The sequence below is a fragment of the Aaosphaeria arxii genome (genome assembly GCF_010015735.1).
Source record: "Aaosphaeria arxii CBS 175.79 unplaced genomic scaffold BU24scaffold_18, whole genome shotgun sequence".
Taxonomy (NCBI): domain Eukaryota; kingdom Fungi; phylum Ascomycota; class Dothideomycetes; order Pleosporales; genus Aaosphaeria; species Aaosphaeria arxii.
This window is the reverse complement of record NW_022983491.1, coordinates 29,496-47,549: the sequence shown is the minus strand read 5'-3', so window position 1 is coordinate 47,549 and position 18,054 is coordinate 29,496. Positions and strand designations below refer to the sequence as shown.

General features: G+C 45.9%; 6 protein-coding genes across 6 annotated transcripts; all 6 read left to right on the top strand.

Annotated features, from left to right (window-relative positions):
• Positions 1–206: 206 nt before the first annotated feature.
• BU24DRAFT_360319 (WD40 repeat-like protein) lies at positions 207–2,091 on the top strand (the record flags this gene model as incomplete). The annotated part of the gene is made up of 2 exons (XM_033524099.1): positions 207–489; positions 554–2,091. The coding sequence occupies 2 exons, from the start codon at positions 207–209 to the stop codon at positions 2,089–2,091; spliced, it is 1,821 nt and encodes a 606-aa protein (XP_033376775.1).
• Positions 2,092–3,061: 970 nt separating this feature from the next.
• BU24DRAFT_445472 (plastidic glucose transporter 4) lies at positions 3,062–5,396 on the top strand (the record flags this gene model as incomplete). The annotated part of the gene is made up of 7 exons (XM_033530700.1): positions 3,062–3,096; positions 3,205–3,535; positions 3,606–3,802; positions 3,853–4,149; positions 4,197–4,413; positions 4,465–4,495; positions 4,648–5,396. 7 exons carry the CDS (start codon positions 3,062–3,064, stop codon positions 5,394–5,396), a joined length of 1,857 nt encoding a protein of 618 aa, XP_033376774.1.
• Positions 5,397–5,765: 369 nt separating this feature from the next.
• On the top strand, positions 5,766–7,073 carry BU24DRAFT_475335 (NAD(P)-binding protein; the record flags this gene model as incomplete). Its single annotated transcript, XM_033532897.1, has 4 exons — positions 5,766–6,210; positions 6,286–6,428; positions 6,488–6,686; positions 6,733–7,073. 4 exons carry the CDS (start codon positions 5,766–5,768, stop codon positions 7,071–7,073), a joined length of 1,128 nt encoding a protein of 375 aa, XP_033376773.1.
• A 566-nt stretch (positions 7,074–7,639) lies between these two features.
• On the top strand, positions 7,640–8,167 carry BU24DRAFT_360133 (uncharacterized protein; the record flags this gene model as incomplete). Its single annotated transcript, XM_033524085.1, has 1 exon — positions 7,640–8,167. The coding sequence occupies one exon, from the start codon at positions 7,640–7,642 to the stop codon at positions 8,165–8,167; it is 528 nt and encodes a 175-aa protein (XP_033376772.1).
• Positions 8,168–12,450: 4,283 nt separating this feature from the next.
• Positions 12,451–14,097, top strand: BU24DRAFT_497896 (MFS general substrate transporter; the record flags this gene model as incomplete). The annotated part of the gene is made up of 3 exons (XM_033534306.1): positions 12,451–12,939; positions 12,989–13,726; positions 13,780–14,097. The coding sequence occupies 3 exons, from the start codon at positions 12,451–12,453 to the stop codon at positions 14,095–14,097; spliced, it is 1,545 nt and encodes a 514-aa protein (XP_033376771.1).
• Positions 14,098–15,747: 1,650 nt separating this feature from the next.
• Positions 15,748–16,330, top strand: BU24DRAFT_415792 (lytic polysaccharide monooxygenase; the record flags this gene model as incomplete). Its single annotated transcript, XM_033526324.1, has 3 exons — positions 15,748–16,001; positions 16,066–16,162; positions 16,226–16,330. 3 exons carry the CDS (start codon positions 15,748–15,750, stop codon positions 16,328–16,330), a joined length of 456 nt encoding a protein of 151 aa, XP_033376770.1.
• Positions 16,331–18,054: the final 1,724 nt, after the last annotated feature.

Here is an 18,054-nt window from a genome sequence, read left to right as displayed (position 1 = left end):
GTAGGTACTCGTAGAAACTGTGGGGCATTGAGCTCGCAAGCTATGACGGGCACCCAAGTGCCATATCCTGTAACTACCAACCTAATTGCAAGTACATACTACATACTACCTGCCTAATTACCACCACTACCACCAGCACAACCACACCTTCAACCCACCTCCAGCAAGACTGACAGTCCGCGCTCACGCCCGTAAAGCGTTCTACAATGTCGCTTGTCTCCAAAGCCATTTGGGCTGCGTCTCCGACCACCACCCGCGGACAACCCACACCGCTCTCTTCCGACCCCAAGGGTGAGCGTATCGCATACGCGTCCAACAAGTCCATCTTTCTCCGATCGATCGATGATCCTTCCTTGAGCAAACAATACACCCAGCATACCGCCCAAACAACGGTTGCTCGCTTCTCCCCCTCGGGCTTCTATGTGGCCAGCGGAGACGCCTCTGGTACCGTTCGAGTATGGGATGCCGTGGGCGAGGGCGCAACCAAGGGTGAGTTGCTACGGCGATCGTAGCCTTCCAATATTGCATAGCGAATTTTACCAACGTTTAATAGGAGAATATCATATCATTGCAGGACGCATCAATGACCTTGCTTGGGACGGTGACTCGCAACGCATCATCGCTGTAGGAGATGGGAAAGAGCGCTTTGGACACTGCATCACTGCCGATAGCGGTAACAGCGTTGGTGAAATATCGGGTCACTCCTCACAGATCAATACCGTCTCTATCCGTCAGCAACGACCTCTACGCGCAGCTACAGGCTCCGACGACACCAGTCTGGTTTTCTACCATGGGGCGCCGTTCAAGTTCAACACCAGTCTGAGGGGACAACATAATCGATTCGTCTTCGGCACTGCATTTGCGCCAGATGGTTCGGTATTTGCTAGTGTCGGTGCTGATAAGAAGATCTGGCTGTATGATGGCAGGACCGGCGAAGCGAAAGGACAGATCGGTGAAGGGGTCCATACGGGCAGTATCTTTGGAATATCATGGAATAAAGACTCAAAGCGCTTTGTCACCGCTAGTGCAGACCAAACAGTCCGTATTTGGGACCCCGAGGCAGGCAAAGCGATTCAGACATGGCGTATGGGCGACGAAGGCACACCCAGCATACCCGACCAACAGGTGGGTGTTGTTTGGCCGACGGGTCGTAGCGATGGTTTGGTCATCAGTGTTGACCTAGAGGGAAATCTGAATTATTTGGTGGAAGAAAATGACAAGCCTACGCGCGTCGTCCGTGGTCATCAGAAAAATATAACAGCTGCAGGGGTTTCTGGCTCGACCTTTTTCACAGGCAGTTACGAAGGTCGCGTCCTTGGCTGGGACACTCTTGCTGGCGTAGCAGAGAAGATAGACGGTGACTCCCACACCAACTATGTCGCGGGCTTCACAGCTTCCGAGAACAAGACCGAGCCCGAGGTTTTTAGTGTTGGCTGGGACGACACTCTGCGGTCTGTCTCAGTTCCAAACAAAATATTTACCGGAGCCGCCAGTTCGCTCAATTTCCAACCCAAAGGAATCGCTACAACATCAGGTCTCGTGCTTGTGGTATCATCGGATGCGATCGCAATCTACAAGGATGGATCGAAAGAAGGCTCCCTGTCAGTCAAGTATGCCCCTACGAGCATAGCCGCATCTGGATCTGTTGTGGCCGTAGGTGGTGACGACAAGCTGGTCCATATCTACACACTCTCGGGTACGGCCCTTGAAGAGACTGGTATTGAACTTCGACGAGCAACCTCTCCAATCTCTGCGCTCTCGTTCTCCGCTGGTGGTGACAAACTAGCGGTTGGTGCGACAAACGGGAAGATTTACGCTTTTGAAAACGCCGGCGAATGGAAACTCATCACGGACCGATGGAGCGCGCATACAGCAAGAATTACGTGTTTAGCATGGGACGATAGAGCAGAGCTTGCAGCGAGCGGTAGTTTGGACACCAATGTCATGGTGTGGAGTGTCAGCGATCCAGGCAAACGCATCAAGGCTCTGAACGCCCACAAAGACGGGGTCAGTGGAGTCGCATGGCAGGCAGGCAGGGTCCTCTCCACAGGCGGAGATGCCAGTGTGAAAGTCTGGGACGTGGAGGGCTAGTTGCCTCATTGTGACCGACATGGTACTCCTTAGTCTGCATGAAAATGGTACATATTTGTGGATGCATTGCCAGAGCAGCTCGACCGAGAGGCGTCCTGCTTACAATTGTGTAGATCCTTCTCCAGACAAGAACCATAATCGGTGCTAACACAGAGACTAAATCACCAAACTTCGTGCTGATCGTCAATCAAGACGTCCCTGAATCCTGTTGTGATCGTGGTTGACGGGCTGCTAATCAAGTGCAATGAGCATCCCCTACATACTTGACTTTGGTTGTAAGAGGTATGTCGCTCTTGATCCTGTGGAGGCTTTTGTGCATTTTTATTTGAAGCAATCAACACTGCTTACAAGCCCATGAACATTTTCATATCCCCAGTTCTCGAGTTCGGCTCATCTGCAGCCTAACCAGGAGCACATACTATCCAAACTTCACCCGCAATCGTATTCCCCAGAATGCTCCCTTTCAATTGGGTCCTGGAGCCGCGCCCGGCAAAACCACCCGTGATACACATAAGACGGAGTCTTAGCAAAGGCACTTCCGCTCCCGCCAAGTTCTGGCCCAGATTCCGCCCAGTCCGCGCCTAGACGGGCTACGTGCTTGTTGTTCTCCACTATGATGTATGCTCAGGATCGAATCTTCGCTATTCGCAACGAAACAGAACAATCCTATTTCTTGGGACGTGATATAGTGATCATGAACACGATGTGTGGTTACATCTGCCAATGCATTGCACAGTTGTAAAACCCGCTCCGGGGGCCGTTGGCGTATTCTTGGAGGTATATTCGATGCTCCACCAGGAAGCTGTGGGTATGCGAAGGACGACTGATACTGGCTATTTATTTACAAGTCTTGCCATGCTTTTCCCATTTCAAGCTCGCCTTGTTCTTCTCTAATTGCCTACATCCACCTAGATTAACCAGGTGGCTCTTGTTTCGATCTATTGTGATAGAAATTTCCCATTCCTGCGAAATGTCTCGGCAGGATGGTATTGACCCTCCACCAGGGTATGAGTCGAAGAACAACTCCTCGCCAGGTAGCAGCAAAGACTCAATCAGAGATAACAATGCGCAACATAACGAACATGCTGGCGGCCGGCACGCTTCGGTGGCCAGTAGACACATCTCCAATGCCGCGCTGCTACGTAATCCCTTAGCGGGAATGACAGAGGAGGCTCTACTTGCTGATGTCGATGCATTTGTTGAAGAGAAGGGTCTTTCCGCGCATAGAGATGCATTTCGAAAAGGTGCATTGATCGCTAGAGTTGGTCAAAGGGAAGATGGGTTTGAGTACGTCACTCAACTCAGCGAAGACGACAAGAAAGTGTTGAGGCATGAGATTGCACACCGTTGGAGTCAACCATTTATGTTGTACTTCCTTGTCGTCCTATGCGCCGGTTCAGCCATCGTTCAAGGAATGGACCAGACTGCCGTCAATGGTGCGCAGGTAAGTCTTCATTTTAGTGACTTATATACAAGAGGTCATTGGTAGCATGTATTCTGACGAATTGCATCAGTTATACTACTTTGAAGAGTTTGGCATCGAGAACGAGTGGATGCAAGGCTTGCTCAACGGTGCACCATATCTGTGCTCCGCTGCCATTGGATGCTGGACCAACGCACCACTGAACAAATTGTTTGGGCGTCGTGGTACTATTTTCATCTCTTGCTTCATCTCTTTTGTTACTGGTTTCTGGATGGCCGCGGCTGATAGGTAACGCCCTCTTTCCCCAAATATGCGTCCGCTTTCTAACAGACTGTCAGCTGGTACAACTTGCTCATTGCTCGGTTTGCTCTTGGCCTAGCCGTTGGTGCTAAATCCAGTACAACGCCTGTCTATGCAGCCGAATCAGCCCCGAAAACTATTCGTGGAGCGCTGACAATGATGTGGCAAATGTGGACGGCTTTTGGTATCATGCTTGGGTTTGTCGTTTGCGTGGCTTTCGAAAACGTAGACTTCCTTGGTGAATACTCCCAGTGGAGGTGGATGCTTGCTAGCACTAGTATTCCTCCGTTACTGGTTATGCTTCAAGTCTACTTCTGTCCAGAAAGTCCAAGATGGTAAGAGTGGATTGCTTGAGCCTGAAATCATGACTGACATTAATCAGGTACATGGAGAAGGGGAAATTTGACAAGGCCTTCCAAGCCCTCCAGCGTCTTCGTAAGCACAAAATACAGGCTGCTCGCGACATGTACTATGCATATAAGCTCCTCGAAGTCGAGCAATCTGAACGAGAGGGCAAGAATCTTTTTAAAGAATTCTTCACCGTGAGGCGCAATCGACGAGCTGCACAGAGCTCGTTCTTTGTCATGTTCATGCAGCAGGTAAGGTTTTAGGCGAGACTTCTGATTTACCTCGCTAACTAAACATTTCAGTTCTGCGGAGTCAATGTAATTGCTTATTACAGTAAGTTTTGATTGCACACTGCTCGTGTTTTAGATGTTGGTTCCTGAGTAAACTTTACAAGTCGGGAATTTATATCCACCAACAGGAGAACCTCGAGCATCACACAAGCAAGTCCCTCACAAGCGCATGAATGGCTACTGATTTATTTGCAGGCTCCTCCATCTTCGAAGAAGCAGGCTTCGATCGCTCCAATGCATTGCTCGTCTCTTTAGGTACAGGCATAACCAATTGGCTCTTCGCCATCCCTGCAATCTATACGATCGACACATTTGGGCGCCGGAATCTTCTCCTCACAACATTCCCGCTCATGGGAATATGCTTGTTCTGGTGTGGCTTCAGCTTTTTCATTCCGAATATCCCGGATCCTGAGAACCCGGGTGAGACCAAGCCTTCGCAGGCACAAGTCGGCTCCGTCGCTGCAGCCATTTTCACATTCATGGCAGTCTACTCACCTGGCGAGGGCCCAGTACCCTTTACCTACTCAGCCGAAGCATTCCCCTTGTATATTCGAGACATTGGGATGAGTTTTGCCACAGCTACCTGTTGGGGCTTCAACTTTATTCTGTCACTTACATGGCCGCCTCTTGTTCGAGCATTCACCCCACAGGGTGCATTCGGTTGGTATGCCGCTTGGAACTTTTTTGGGTGGGTATATGCATACTTCCTTTTGCCAGAAACGAAGAATCTTACGTTGGAGGAGCTGGATACGGTCTTCAATGTTGGTAATCGCCAACATGCTCAATACTATCGTCAGAAGCTGCCTTGGTATTTCCAGAAGTCAGTTCTACGGAAAGATGTTGCCCCTTTTGAGCCACTCTATCAACTGAGTGATGACATGGGGGGGCTCGGTGGCAATGAGCGCGCGCCTTTAGATACAGAGAAAGGGCACACTGTCAAGTAAAAAGGAAGTGAGTTGGAATTCTAGGTATCTGGTGCAATCATATGCGGGTAGCCAACAAGCGACTCGCTAATATTTTCATGGCAATAATGTGGGGGAACGCTTCTGCTGAATCGCCATGTGCTCGTCACCTTAGCTTCCCCGCAAACCGCACCCCAGAATCAACAACAACATGTCTGCGGGGTATCAAGGCGAACATAGTTTGCCCATGCCTCGGTATACTTCATTCTTACATCTAGCATGGGGCATTCGACTCGAACCATGCAAGTACATATCCAAAATGTACATAAATATAATTGTTTAATTCGAATCTGTTCTGGGTTCGTTTGACTACTGTACTCCAGACTCCATCTGACGAATTCGTTGATCGACATGTCATCTTTCACAGCTCCCGAGCAGGCCACAAGGCCCATTGCACGTGTGGCACATCTTCCCATCGATGCACTCAAATTCGCATTGAATGAGCCAATTGTTACCGGTGGTCTTCTTTATCTTCTGACGCGAGGTCCGTCTCATATTAGAGATAAAATGCTACAGCCTTTGCAGCCGTATCTCCTATCAAAAAATCGGGATGCTAGGTTGAAGTCTCTGGTCGTCATTCTGCAAGCTCTTACTGCACTTGGCCTTGCAAAGCGTGTAAACAGAGCGTTGAACAGGCTAGCTCTGAACAATTGGACACTGGGTCGCCCCGGTACACCGTTTCGATTTGGTTCAACGAAGGAAGAGGTGGTGCTCATCACCGGAGGTAGCTCTGGGTTTGGTTTCGAGATGGTCAAGCTCTTTGCAGAGAAGGCACGAGTGATCGTTCTGGACATCAGTCCTTTACCAAGCGAGCTCTCAAGATGCAAGTGACTCGCCCACTTAATTGACAATTACTGACTGTCATTTCCAGTGCCCGGCGTATTCTATTATGAATGCGATGTTACTGATACCCCCGCAGTTGTATCCCTCTGCCATGAAATTCGGCGAAGTCACGGGAATCCTACTGTGTTGATCAATAACGCCGGAATTGGTATTGGAAAGACAGTACTCGAGGTCAGTGGTATTCTATCAACTCCAAAACGTCTTTACCTTCAATTAATGCTTCGATGTAGACTACCAACGAACAGTGTGAGAAGCTGTTCAAAGTCAACTTGATCTCTCACTTCGTGTTGATCAGAGAATTTCTTCCAGGCATGCTTCAAAAGAAACGAGGTCACATAGTTACGATAGCATCGATGGCTTCATTCGTCGCAGCTCCTGGCCTACTAGATTACTGTTGTTCGAAAGTGGGAGCATTGTATCTCAGTGATGGTGAATATCCCTTGAACATCTCACTGTATTGAACTAACATGCACAGGTATTCGGGCAGAGTGCTTGTCTCGTTATCCAGGTGGTGAAGGCATTTGTACAACAAGCGTTCATCCGTCCTGGCATACTACGGGCATTCTGAAGGGTGCTGAAAAGACGCTTAACAAACACGGTATCTACCCCGATCCACCCATCAACGTAGCAAGGGTAGTTTTCAATCAAGTCCTGGCTGGAAAGAGTGGGAGGATTCATGTTCCGGCTTCGGAAGAAGGAAAGGCTGGAGCTAGAAACTGGCCTCTCTGGGTTCAGGACATACTTATGGGATATGTCTTCAAAAGAAAGGATAGCTTCGGCTTCGGGTCCAACGATGACTCTAAAATGATCAAGTAACCACAACAATTATCTAGCCAGCGATTTTCCATTAAAGCCCCGATTTTTCCTGATAACAGTCTATTGGTAAAACATTAATAAACGTTTTGCGAGAAAAGTTTTACGAGACAAGATGGTTCCCTTGAGATTTATTCCACTCTGTCTTCTGTATTCATGTGGAGTCCGAATGTGGGCCTAATCCCTGATATTATAGATGATGCTGTGTATAACCCCGGAAGTGTGCGTTTCATGTCATTAATTACGGATATTGCCAAGCCAATATCGAAGAGTCATGGGTTTAGCATCTTTCAAGAAGGTGAAGTATGAAACCCTGGCTTTCATCAATTTTATTGGAGGATGAGACAAATCCGTGCTCAAAATTTCTCTAGAAACTCATGTATGCAGTAGTAACTAGACAGGGTTACAACCATCTTCATTAGACCTGATCTATGCCGCTCCAAGATTGTATAAGGCGAGGGCACCGCAACGAGTTCTCTCGAGCATCCAACATCGATTCTCTCTTGTCAAGTTAAAAAGGTTTTCATTCACACCAACTACCTACATTTTGAAACCGATCAACCTGTACCATGCGACTTCTCCTACTCACATTCCTGATTGCGTATGCTTCGACGGTTTCTGCTGCCATAACGTGGACACTTCAGAAAGCCTCGAACCCCACAGCCGATCAGAACGATGCGTATCAGAAGATAGAAGCAGCCATGAAGCTTGCAATCGCTAGATATTCGAGATTCTCCGATGCCAACAAAGTTATACGCGTATACTATGCACCCGGCGTTCCGACAGCTGAAGCAAACTACAATGGGGATCTACGCTTTGGCTCAAATCGATCTTACATGACTGAGCGAACAGCTATGCATGAAATCTCGCATACGCTCGGTGTTGGACAGACTGCTGCATTTGATCGGAAATGTGCAGCAGGTGACTGGGCAACTGCGCTTCCACTGCTCCGTTCGTTCGATGGACCTAGCGCAAAAATCAACTGTGGTGGTGGGCACTTCTGGCCCTATGGTTTGAATTACGACAATGAGTGGAGTGAGACGAACGCAGATCGTCATGTGAAAATGGTGGAGGCAATGCTAACTGATGGAATGTAAAACCTTGTTTTTAGAGGTCGATCATCTCCCGGCCACACTCGAAGCATTCCCTTTGAGCCCCGAACAAAGATAAGACGATTGCAGATGTAGCACTATGAATGATGTACATAGTATCTTTTATCGCCTTGACATTTTAGATATCCAGAGCTTTGGATCCCCTCCTTAGCAATCGAAATCATCAGAATTCTGCTCGACACTAAGACCGTGTTCATTGTCTATAGGGGTGTTATATCTCATTACACGCAAATCTTACCGCTCGTGGACGATTTGACCATCATGGCTTGTTTTCTCTGAATCAATACATATGTTCCTATGACCGGTGAGAAAATGAGACTACCTACCTATTCATAGACTGAGGCTTTTTCCAATTCACTTTAGTATATTGCTGTGGAGACTCTCAAGAGTACATATGATAAAGAAAAAGATCTCATTTTTCTGTAGCTTGGGCTGCAAAGTCTCAGTTCCTGGAGAATTTCATGCTCGACTCCATAATGTAATAAGTGCACCTAAAAATCAAATTGACGAGACCTATAATCATCTCGTTGATGTTATATAGTCACATTCGTGTCACTGCAGACTCTGCATATCCTCTAAGCGCCAAGCCAATTCTTCACTTGCAATTGTTTGCACTTGTTAGTCATTATTGGTCAAACTACAGATACTAGAGCTCTCTGGCCTCAATACTCAACCGACAATTCAAATGGTAAGCGTTGTAATCAGAGAAATGTATAGGTATACTTGAAAGCAAGAAAGTTATGAAAATTTACTCCACCAGATCACAAAAGGCGAAATTTAAGATACAGAACAAATGGAGAAATGGACGGCCATATTCTCATAGATAGCACGTACATCTTTAATCGACTTAGAAATATGCTCTAGCCGATGTGATGGGTTGCTCTTTAAAGTGTAAAGTCGCAAAGCGAAGGTCTCACCGAGCTAAACCCTGATGGTCTAGATTTACTTGGTCCCTAACAACGCAACCGAATCCATCCGCCCGTTCTAACATGTAGTTTGGATAGTCAAGTCGATGGACATATTGAGAAGCAAACCCGGTACCAGCGGTAAGAGATCAACACGATGTTGTGAATCAAGAGATTTGATTCAGCCTCTTATCTGTTCAAGAATGTTGCAGAACAATTCAAACATTGATTTTCTATTATAGGCATTCCGAACTAGAAGTGCCAATCACAGCTGCCGTATCTTATGGAAATCGCATACCTATTATTTGTCGTAGCCAAAGAATCTCTTCATGCATTTCGAAAAGCGGTCCCAAAAGTATTTCGCACACAGACATTACCAGCAATGTTGCTGTGTATGACTAGGAAAGGTCTAGTCCACCTCTCAGATAAGTGCCGTGTTGGGTCTAGGTATTCAAGGTGGCAATATGTTTATGAAACTAGCGAGGTAGATGATACAGAAATTGGTGCTGAAGATTGGAGAACGTCGTGTTGGATCGAAGGGTTGAAAAGATTGCCTGGTCAGATAGGTCCTCCAGCAATGGAAGGCGTGCATATCCCATGCGATAAAGACTAGGGTCATAATAAATTAAGGCATGCTAAAAAAAACAATTATACAGTGACTGTAAAGCTGAAAGTGATTCGATTGTCTGTTGACACTCTTATCCGTGTGGTTGTTAGCTGGTAGAATACAATCGAACTAACCATGGGCCACCATGTAATCAGCCTTGGAATGAATATCTCTTCCGCATTCACTTCAAAGGGCTTTTTATCCTGTCAAAGAGAATTATTATCAAAGGCGTTGAACCTGTTAGCATCTTGTAATACACAAAGTTAAACTTCCTCGCTGTACCACCTGTAAGGGTTCCTTGATTTCCGTCTTCTGGGCCAAGGGCATTGTGTGTACTTGCTATGATCAACATTTCAGCTGTAAAGTATACAATACGGACATGTCTCACTGCTCCAATGCATTTACCCGCGGGTGATTCCTTATTGGATACTGTCCCTCCGAGTGGGCTTTTGGAGGATTTGGCTTGGTTCAGCATTTCAACATTATCTCGATTTACAGTATAGGTTCAAGTTTTACAGCACCTCGATAATCTCTCTCAAGTAAATTGGATCAGATACCTTAGACAAAGGTCTGATAAATGACATGTGCTCTTGGTCTTTACACTGAGTATCCCCACTACCTCAACAGCTTCCCTGCGATTATTATACTAAAGTTGTGGCTTGAAGTAAGAAGATAGTCAATCTAGGCATTTGCTAGAACACGAAAAGGTTAGAATAGGCACCCAAACTTCTACTACTTCGCACTTGGCGGAATGGCTTTCGGCCGGTTGTCGACATGAAGGTGGGCGGTAATTGAGGTACGAGTAATTGGACGCATAGTGTTTACAGGTGAGTAGCTCGGTCCACCAAAGCATTACGCGTGAAATAATACACTCGTAGGCCAATGAGGTATTTATCCGTATAATTTGTAACCAGACAATGCCGATGTCTATACACAGCGCAACGTCAATGACCGCTTCGTATATCCGCCTTGCTTCGGATACCGGATTAACTGCAGTTCGGATCGGGTATTCAGCTGCCCTTCCTTTACTTAAATTTGAAGCCGGCGCACTCTCTGCCTTAACCTACTAAAGTGAACCACCAGTGAGTTACATGGCATCAACTTTATCTTTGCATCTGATATCCGAGAACGACAAGCTCTTCCCATTTATGGAAAGTGTTGAGAGATCCGCAGTCGGACACAATCTCGCGTCTTTCGCAGGAGTGAATCTTCTGCTGCTTCGCCTCATAGGATTGACTATCAACCCAATAAAATGACATATCCTTGGACATGTGCAAAGGACCACCGGAAAAAACAAAAAGATCAAGTGCGTCGAACCGACTCGGGCACTTACAGTACGTGTCATACCACTGGTTTTGGTGGGGACTGGTCCTAGTGGATCCCGTACTCTTCCCGCCTTGATTATCCGACATAGTTAGGCACAGTCAATTACCTACTCTACATTGTTGTCTCTGACACTGTTACGACCACGCACCTTGAATTGTGGCAACTCCGGCTTCATTGTGGGGTTTGGGCTAGATGGATACTCAAGGTAATCCTTTTCACTACGTTTCCAGGCTATGATGAAGATTTTTATAGAAGACAGTCGGCAGCGTGCACTGTAGGCGGTTGTAGCTTTCCTTGATTGAATGCACGACTGGTCACCTCTGCAACAGATAAGTGGGTCCATACACTCAAAAGGCCACGAACTTTACATACTTCCTCTATGGCTATGCTATTATTCCCGTGCAACCATAGGATGCAGGTTGCACGTCTGATCCAATTTACTCGTACATAACTACTGTGGTCTTCGGAGTGACGATGGAAAGATAAGATCCTGCCATGCCGATTATCTAATCTCGTGTTGATTAGGGTTAGTAGTGGGGCAAGTGGCACCCTAATTGGACCGCAGAATTGCCAAGTCGCTCGGAAAAGAGATTCAGCCGCTCGACATACAGCGGACCGGCGGTGCATCTGCTGCCGAGACGACCCGAAGGTTTAGCATCTACAATAGGAAATTGGTAAAGTTTTCTTCCCTTCTTCGTTCAAATCATATCGCCCATGCGGCTTTTTATGGTCCTTTTTTCAAGTCAAGGTAAATGTGAATTGTATGGAGCTCTAGAGTCCAAGGGAAGGCCAATGAACGATTCAATTGATGATTTAGAAAAGATAACCAAGAAAGTGTCGTCAAATCAGGCATCGTTGTCTGCATCTTCTTTGACGTACATACACGACTCACGAGTAGCACCCAGCGCTTTGGTCACACGGTTCGTAGGATGGCAGCTAACCAGATGCGCCCAACTACTGCCTGGTTCATCCTAGCCTGCAATTGCGCGATGAAGCCATTCAACTCAAAAGACTTCCGCATAGTTAGCTGATTTGGGTAGCGCCAAGTTTTATCAGATCCATGCCAAGTGAACGGAAACATAACTTGGCCCCTTGGCCGCTCCGCTATGGAGTCCGCTGATCCAATGACTGCAAATCGTCGTTCATTGTATCTGGATAGAAAGAGGCATGCCAAGTGCTGATCAAGCTGCTAACAGGCCATGATGGTCAAGAACATCCACATTGACAGACCTGGCGACTTCATGAAGGATTGGAAAAAAAAAAGCACTCGTTCGTATTCGCATATGAAAATATGCCAGTGGTAAAGTTTAGTCGCCCTAGGAGCAGACATGTTGACATATATATATAGAAGGGTACATCATTCACCATTATCATCATCATCAGATAAGATAACCAGTCAGCTACAGTCTCTTTTCTTTCTTTGGCACAGAATGGCTAACAATCAGACGCAAGTCAGTCTTGACAATGAAAAAGACGACAAAGACTTTGTTACTGCCGCAATCAGTGACCACGATGGCTCTGATACTCGCCTCTCAGACAACGAACCTCAGCCGATTCCTTGGAAGTACAAATGGATTGCGCTTGCCTGCGTAATATCCTTCCCGTTGGGCAGGCGATGGGCCAGTTCCACACTTGGACCTCTGAAGAATACTCTGAGAAACGAACTCGATATCAATAATGCACAATACGGAGTTATCAGCAGTGCCGACGGTCTTGTCAATACTCTTCTGCCGATATTTGGAGGGATGTTACTCGATTGGTGGGGGCCCAATGCTGTTACCCTCGTATGCACTACGATCATGCTGGGTGGAAACGCACTTGCTGCGGGTGCCACCCATCTGGGGAAGTGGAGGGTACTAGCCGCTGGTAATCTCATTGAAGGGTTAGGAGTCGCTGTCCTTGACTCGGCCCAGCATAAGGTAAGGCAACATATCATTCTGGTGACACATTTTTGACGCAATATATTAGTTTTTTTATCATTGGTTTGGCGCCCGTGATCTCGGTTTCGCCTTCGGCATTGATAACGCTGTTGCAAAGGCCGTCGGAATTGTGGCAGGCATGGCTGCAATTCCAATTCGAGACGGCACGGGTCATTATCAATGGGCCTTCTGGATTGCTGTTATATTCTGTGCTGTTTCCTGGGTAATCAATATCGGCTATGTTTGGTTTGCCAACACCATCGTGCCCCCTCAACACAGACTTACTTCCGCTCGAGCAGATGCAATGGCTAAGAACCCTAATCTCAAGACGAAGATCGTAGACTGGCGGATTCTGTTTACTATCCCATGGGCATATATGATGTTTCCCCTAACACAGACACTACAGGCGGGGGGTGCTGGAGGTTTCGAGAACAGTGCTGCCGACATCATCCGTATGAAGGGTTACAAAGAGGATGTCGCAGGTTACATGGCGACCGGACAGAAGATCCTACCAATCGTCCTCAGTCCATTGATCGGCATTGGTATGGATAGATATGGACATCGCTTTCACCTCGTTGCTCTGGCTCCAATTTTCTTCATCATTTGTTGCGCCCTGATCGGTTTCACCGACCTGCACCCACTAGTCGCTCTTGTCTTCGGCAGTCTTGGAGATTCATTCAATGCACTCCCAATTCAGATTATCATTCCGCTCTTGGTCGCAGACCAGTCCAAGCTTGGCACTGCCTTCGGATTATGGAGAGCATACAATAATTCCAACACAACAATTGTAAGTAAATTAAAGGCGGCCACTCTCTGAGACAATATCTAATGTGCGAGCAGACGGATGTTGTATATGGTGTGCTCCAAGATGGCACAGAGAATATGGGCTATACGAAGGTACTGCTTTTTGCTATCGGAATAAAGGCGTGGGGTTTTGTTCTTGGGTTGTTGTACATCGTACTTGACTTCAAGAAGCTGGGCAAGGGCATGACGATGACAAGACATCAGCGTGAAGCGCGTCTGAGAGCAATCACCGATCCTGAAAATGACCCTTTGACACGGAGGACTCCTAACAAGCTCATTACTACCGCTGCTCTAGCTGTATTGACTGCGCTTATCATTGTTGCTTGGATCTTGTTCTTCAAGTATTTGACGTAAAAAACTTAGGTTTTATATTTATCTAGTATTTATACTCTATAGAGATCTAGTAGAACTATCTTTTCATCAGCGAAAGGTCAATCGGAACATCTTGAAGAATGTTAGTCATGATTATGGGAAACTCAATGCACACATGCGCAGGGATCTACATTGATCCACGCCGAGTCTCGACGCCTCAACTGGTGACAAATCATAGAAATATTGGTGCCTTTGTGGGTAATTGAGCTGATAGGTTCCACGACTGTAAGAATCAGTGCAAAATTTGCATTAAACAAGTAGCGGTCCGGAAATAGTTCATTGCCCCCAGCCCCTATCGTGTTACGATAATGAAACAGACCTCTACATATCTCACCATTTCCCCCCAGTCTCTATGAAGCTTGTAGGTTAAGACAATGTGTGTGTGTTGTGCCAGTACTGCTCTAACATATATACTTAATGTAACTCTACCCCTACATGGTAATTAAGGATTACTTGCAAGATGCTTACGAATTGTTATACATTACGGATTTGGCTTGCCACAATCATATTGACTGACAATTGGGTGATTTCCAACCGTTGTCGTTTTTGCAGAGAAATCAAGTCTGGCTGTAGAATTCTCCCATGTGTCAAACAGTCTCTTAAGTCTCATTAGCCAGAATCCGCTTTCCGAGCAAGTATGCGGGTTTATGAGAATCAGTATTGAGGGCAATTGCCTACATCTAGCGGTGCATTAGAGCTCTAAAAAATACTATGAACGTGTACATTTATCATAGTAACACCTTAACTCTAATATTAAACACTATAGCAAGGTTTCTAGCAGATGGTAATAGATAAATTGCATCAATGTGTTTAAACAACAGAATGATTAAGAACGGGGCAGGAAGACAGAAACCACTTCGCCAAAATCATATAGCTGCTTATATCACCATGCTGAGTTGTCTAAACATACGATTATCAAGCCATAAATCATATGGCGTGTACCTTGCTTTCGGTACGTTACATTGAATTATATACAAGCAATACTGCGGTTAAACACAAAATGCAACATCATGTTTAAACACAGTCATTGCATACTTTCACTAAATACATAACTATTCAATATTCGAAAACTTTAAATTGCGTTCCAATTCTTAAAAATACTCTGATTCAATGTTCTACACTCTGCTCAACATTATTTCGGGAGTTTGAAAATGGTCCATTTCTTGTCTCTCGCGCTCCTTGCGAGCAGCCTCTTCAAAACTTCTCATGCACATGGGTATCTGGGAGCAATAGAAGTAAATGGCGTCAACTACACAGGTTGGAAGGTCTGGGAGGATCGCTTCGTAGATCCGCAGCCCATCAGAGCCACCCGACCTTATCGGGACAATGGACCCGTTGATGACTTTACTACCGCAGCAATTACGCAAGTAACATTCTTATGCTCTTAATCAAAAAAGCATAGCTGAACTGATCGATTTCAACAGGTGCAATAATTACCCAAACGTCGGGCCAAATGGTGGGCCTGGAGCACCGGGTAACGATGGCTCAAATGTTGAAAGTATCCCTGTGAAGCCAGGCGATAAAATGTAAGATTTAGCTCAATTCAGGGACATTCATTTTTAACACTGATCGATGGATCTTTGAAGGCGATTAATATGGGATTCGTGGAACATTCCTCATCCTGGTCCCGTCATGACCTACCTAGCAAATTGCAACGGAGATTGCAAGACATTCAAAGGCGATACTGGAAATGTCTGGGTAAAAATCGATCAAATGGCATACGACAGATCGAGAGACCCTGCTTGGGCTTCAATGTTGCTCATGAAACAGAATGCCACATGGACAATAACAGTGCCTCCGACTCTGGCACCTGGTGATTATGTGCTCCGACATGAAATTCTGGGCTTACAAGCTGCAAGCACGAGGATGGGCGCGCAATTCTATCCGTCAGTAACGCACACTATAAAATAACAACGTGAGCTAATGCAGTAGTGACTTGTACGCACACAGATCTTGTGCTCATCTCAAAGTTTCTGGAAGCGGAACTAATCAATTGCCTGCTGGTGTCGCACTTCCAGGTGCATATGATCCGGACGATGTTAAAGGTGTAAGTGCATCAGTTTTAGCTTTAAGTCAACTTATCAAATTACATGAGATCTAAAATGTTTAGATACATCTCCACTACATTGTTGATATCGAGATGCATGGTATGGAATATGTCGCCCCTGGAGGTGAGGTCTGGTCAGCTGCAGCGCCGCAGGCAAACGGCATGTAATGTAACGGTTAATCACCAGGATCAATCAATCAGACGATTGAGTATGAACAGTAGACACGATAGTGACTAAGGATAGATTAGATAGGATATATAGGCCTATACACTGTTACCTAACAGGAGGCTTATATACTATTATCTATCTACTTACTATACAAGTGTCACGGGTCAATATCCTAAGAAACCAGATACAACGATGATCAGTTGGTTGTAATCAGAGTATCGAGTTTGAATTGAAGTGAGTAAGCTATGGAGCTATATGAGGCAGGGGGATTAGTTCCTTATATAGTAGGCAGATAGCAACAGTTCGTAGGCCTACATCCTCTATCTGATCTACCCTCAATCACTATCTCATCTAGTATTGATACTCAATCGTCTGATCGATTGATCGATCCTAGTAATGAACCGTTACAATAAGGACCTAATTCTTATTACCCCCATAGCTCAATAGCTCACTTTCTTTAATTTAAACTTAATACTCTAATCATAATTATTAATTTATCTAGTTCCTTAGGATATTAACCTGTAATACAGATACACTTTAGGTAAATAATGTTAATCTACAATACAGTTCTCTGCGTCTAGTTTCCTTAAAGAGTGTTACTGTTCATCTAATTTAGTAACGTAATGTTTCCCTGCGCACTCCTTATCTCTTACTAGAACCCCTTCAAGGTCGATACCTAAGTTAAACAACAGGTTCAGAGTTACTAGGGTAAGGAGAGGTTGTTGTAGAGGGTTGTGTAGTACTGAAAAGCGAGTATCAAGACAGGAGTGTAAAGTAATTATAGTTAATCCAGTGGATTAGTTACTATTGCCAGGGTTAAATTCTGAATACCCAAGCGCAATGTTGTATTAACCACAAAGAACTCCTAACATAGGAAACTGTTAGTCTTATATATTCGTTCCTCCTAGTCCTTGATCAGTATGCTTACTCCATGACTTTCATCCCGAATTCTCATCATCATAGGTCCTGTTGTCGTAACACTAAGCCCTGACTCAGGCGACCCCTTTACAGTCTGCATAATGTCTGCGCGGACCGTATTACAGCTCTACACGTTCAAGAACCCAGTTGAGAAAGGCCTCGTGAGTTTGAATTACACGGCTGACTTCCTTGTGCTGCTTATACTTGGCGTGTAGAAGCGGCGTATACCCTCCCTTATCTTTGGCACCAGACGCGGCTCCATTCTGCAAGAGTAGAGCAACAATCTCCGTGACGCCAAAATGAGCGGCATGAATGAGCGGTGTCATTTCTTCTCTGTCTCTTGCGTCAATTTCAGCCCCGTATTTGAGCAGCAGTCGACTAATTTCCAGCGCGTCAGCATCAGGGTCGCAGGCGTAGAAGAGTGGCGTGAAGTATTTAGGGTCGCGGGCATTGACATTAGCGCCTCGTTGTATCAGAAGCTTGGCTATCTTCCAATGTCCTGCCTGCAGCGCAAGATGCAAGAGGTAAGGTTGGCCTCTGTATCTCATATTTGGGTTCGCTTTCCAATCGAGAAGAAGTTCGGTAAGTTCGTTCGAGCCTGCTGTGACAGCCATGTGCAAAGGAAATCGTTTTTGCCCATCATGACTGTCGATGGCGTTGGGGTTTGCGTTTGATCGTAGAAGGCTCTGGGTAAGGTCTGTAGATCCTACTAAAATGGATGTGTGTAACGCTAAACAACCACCGACTGAACGACCAATGTTTGGATCTGCGTTGTGAGCGAGGAGTAGCTTGATAATTCTGGTCT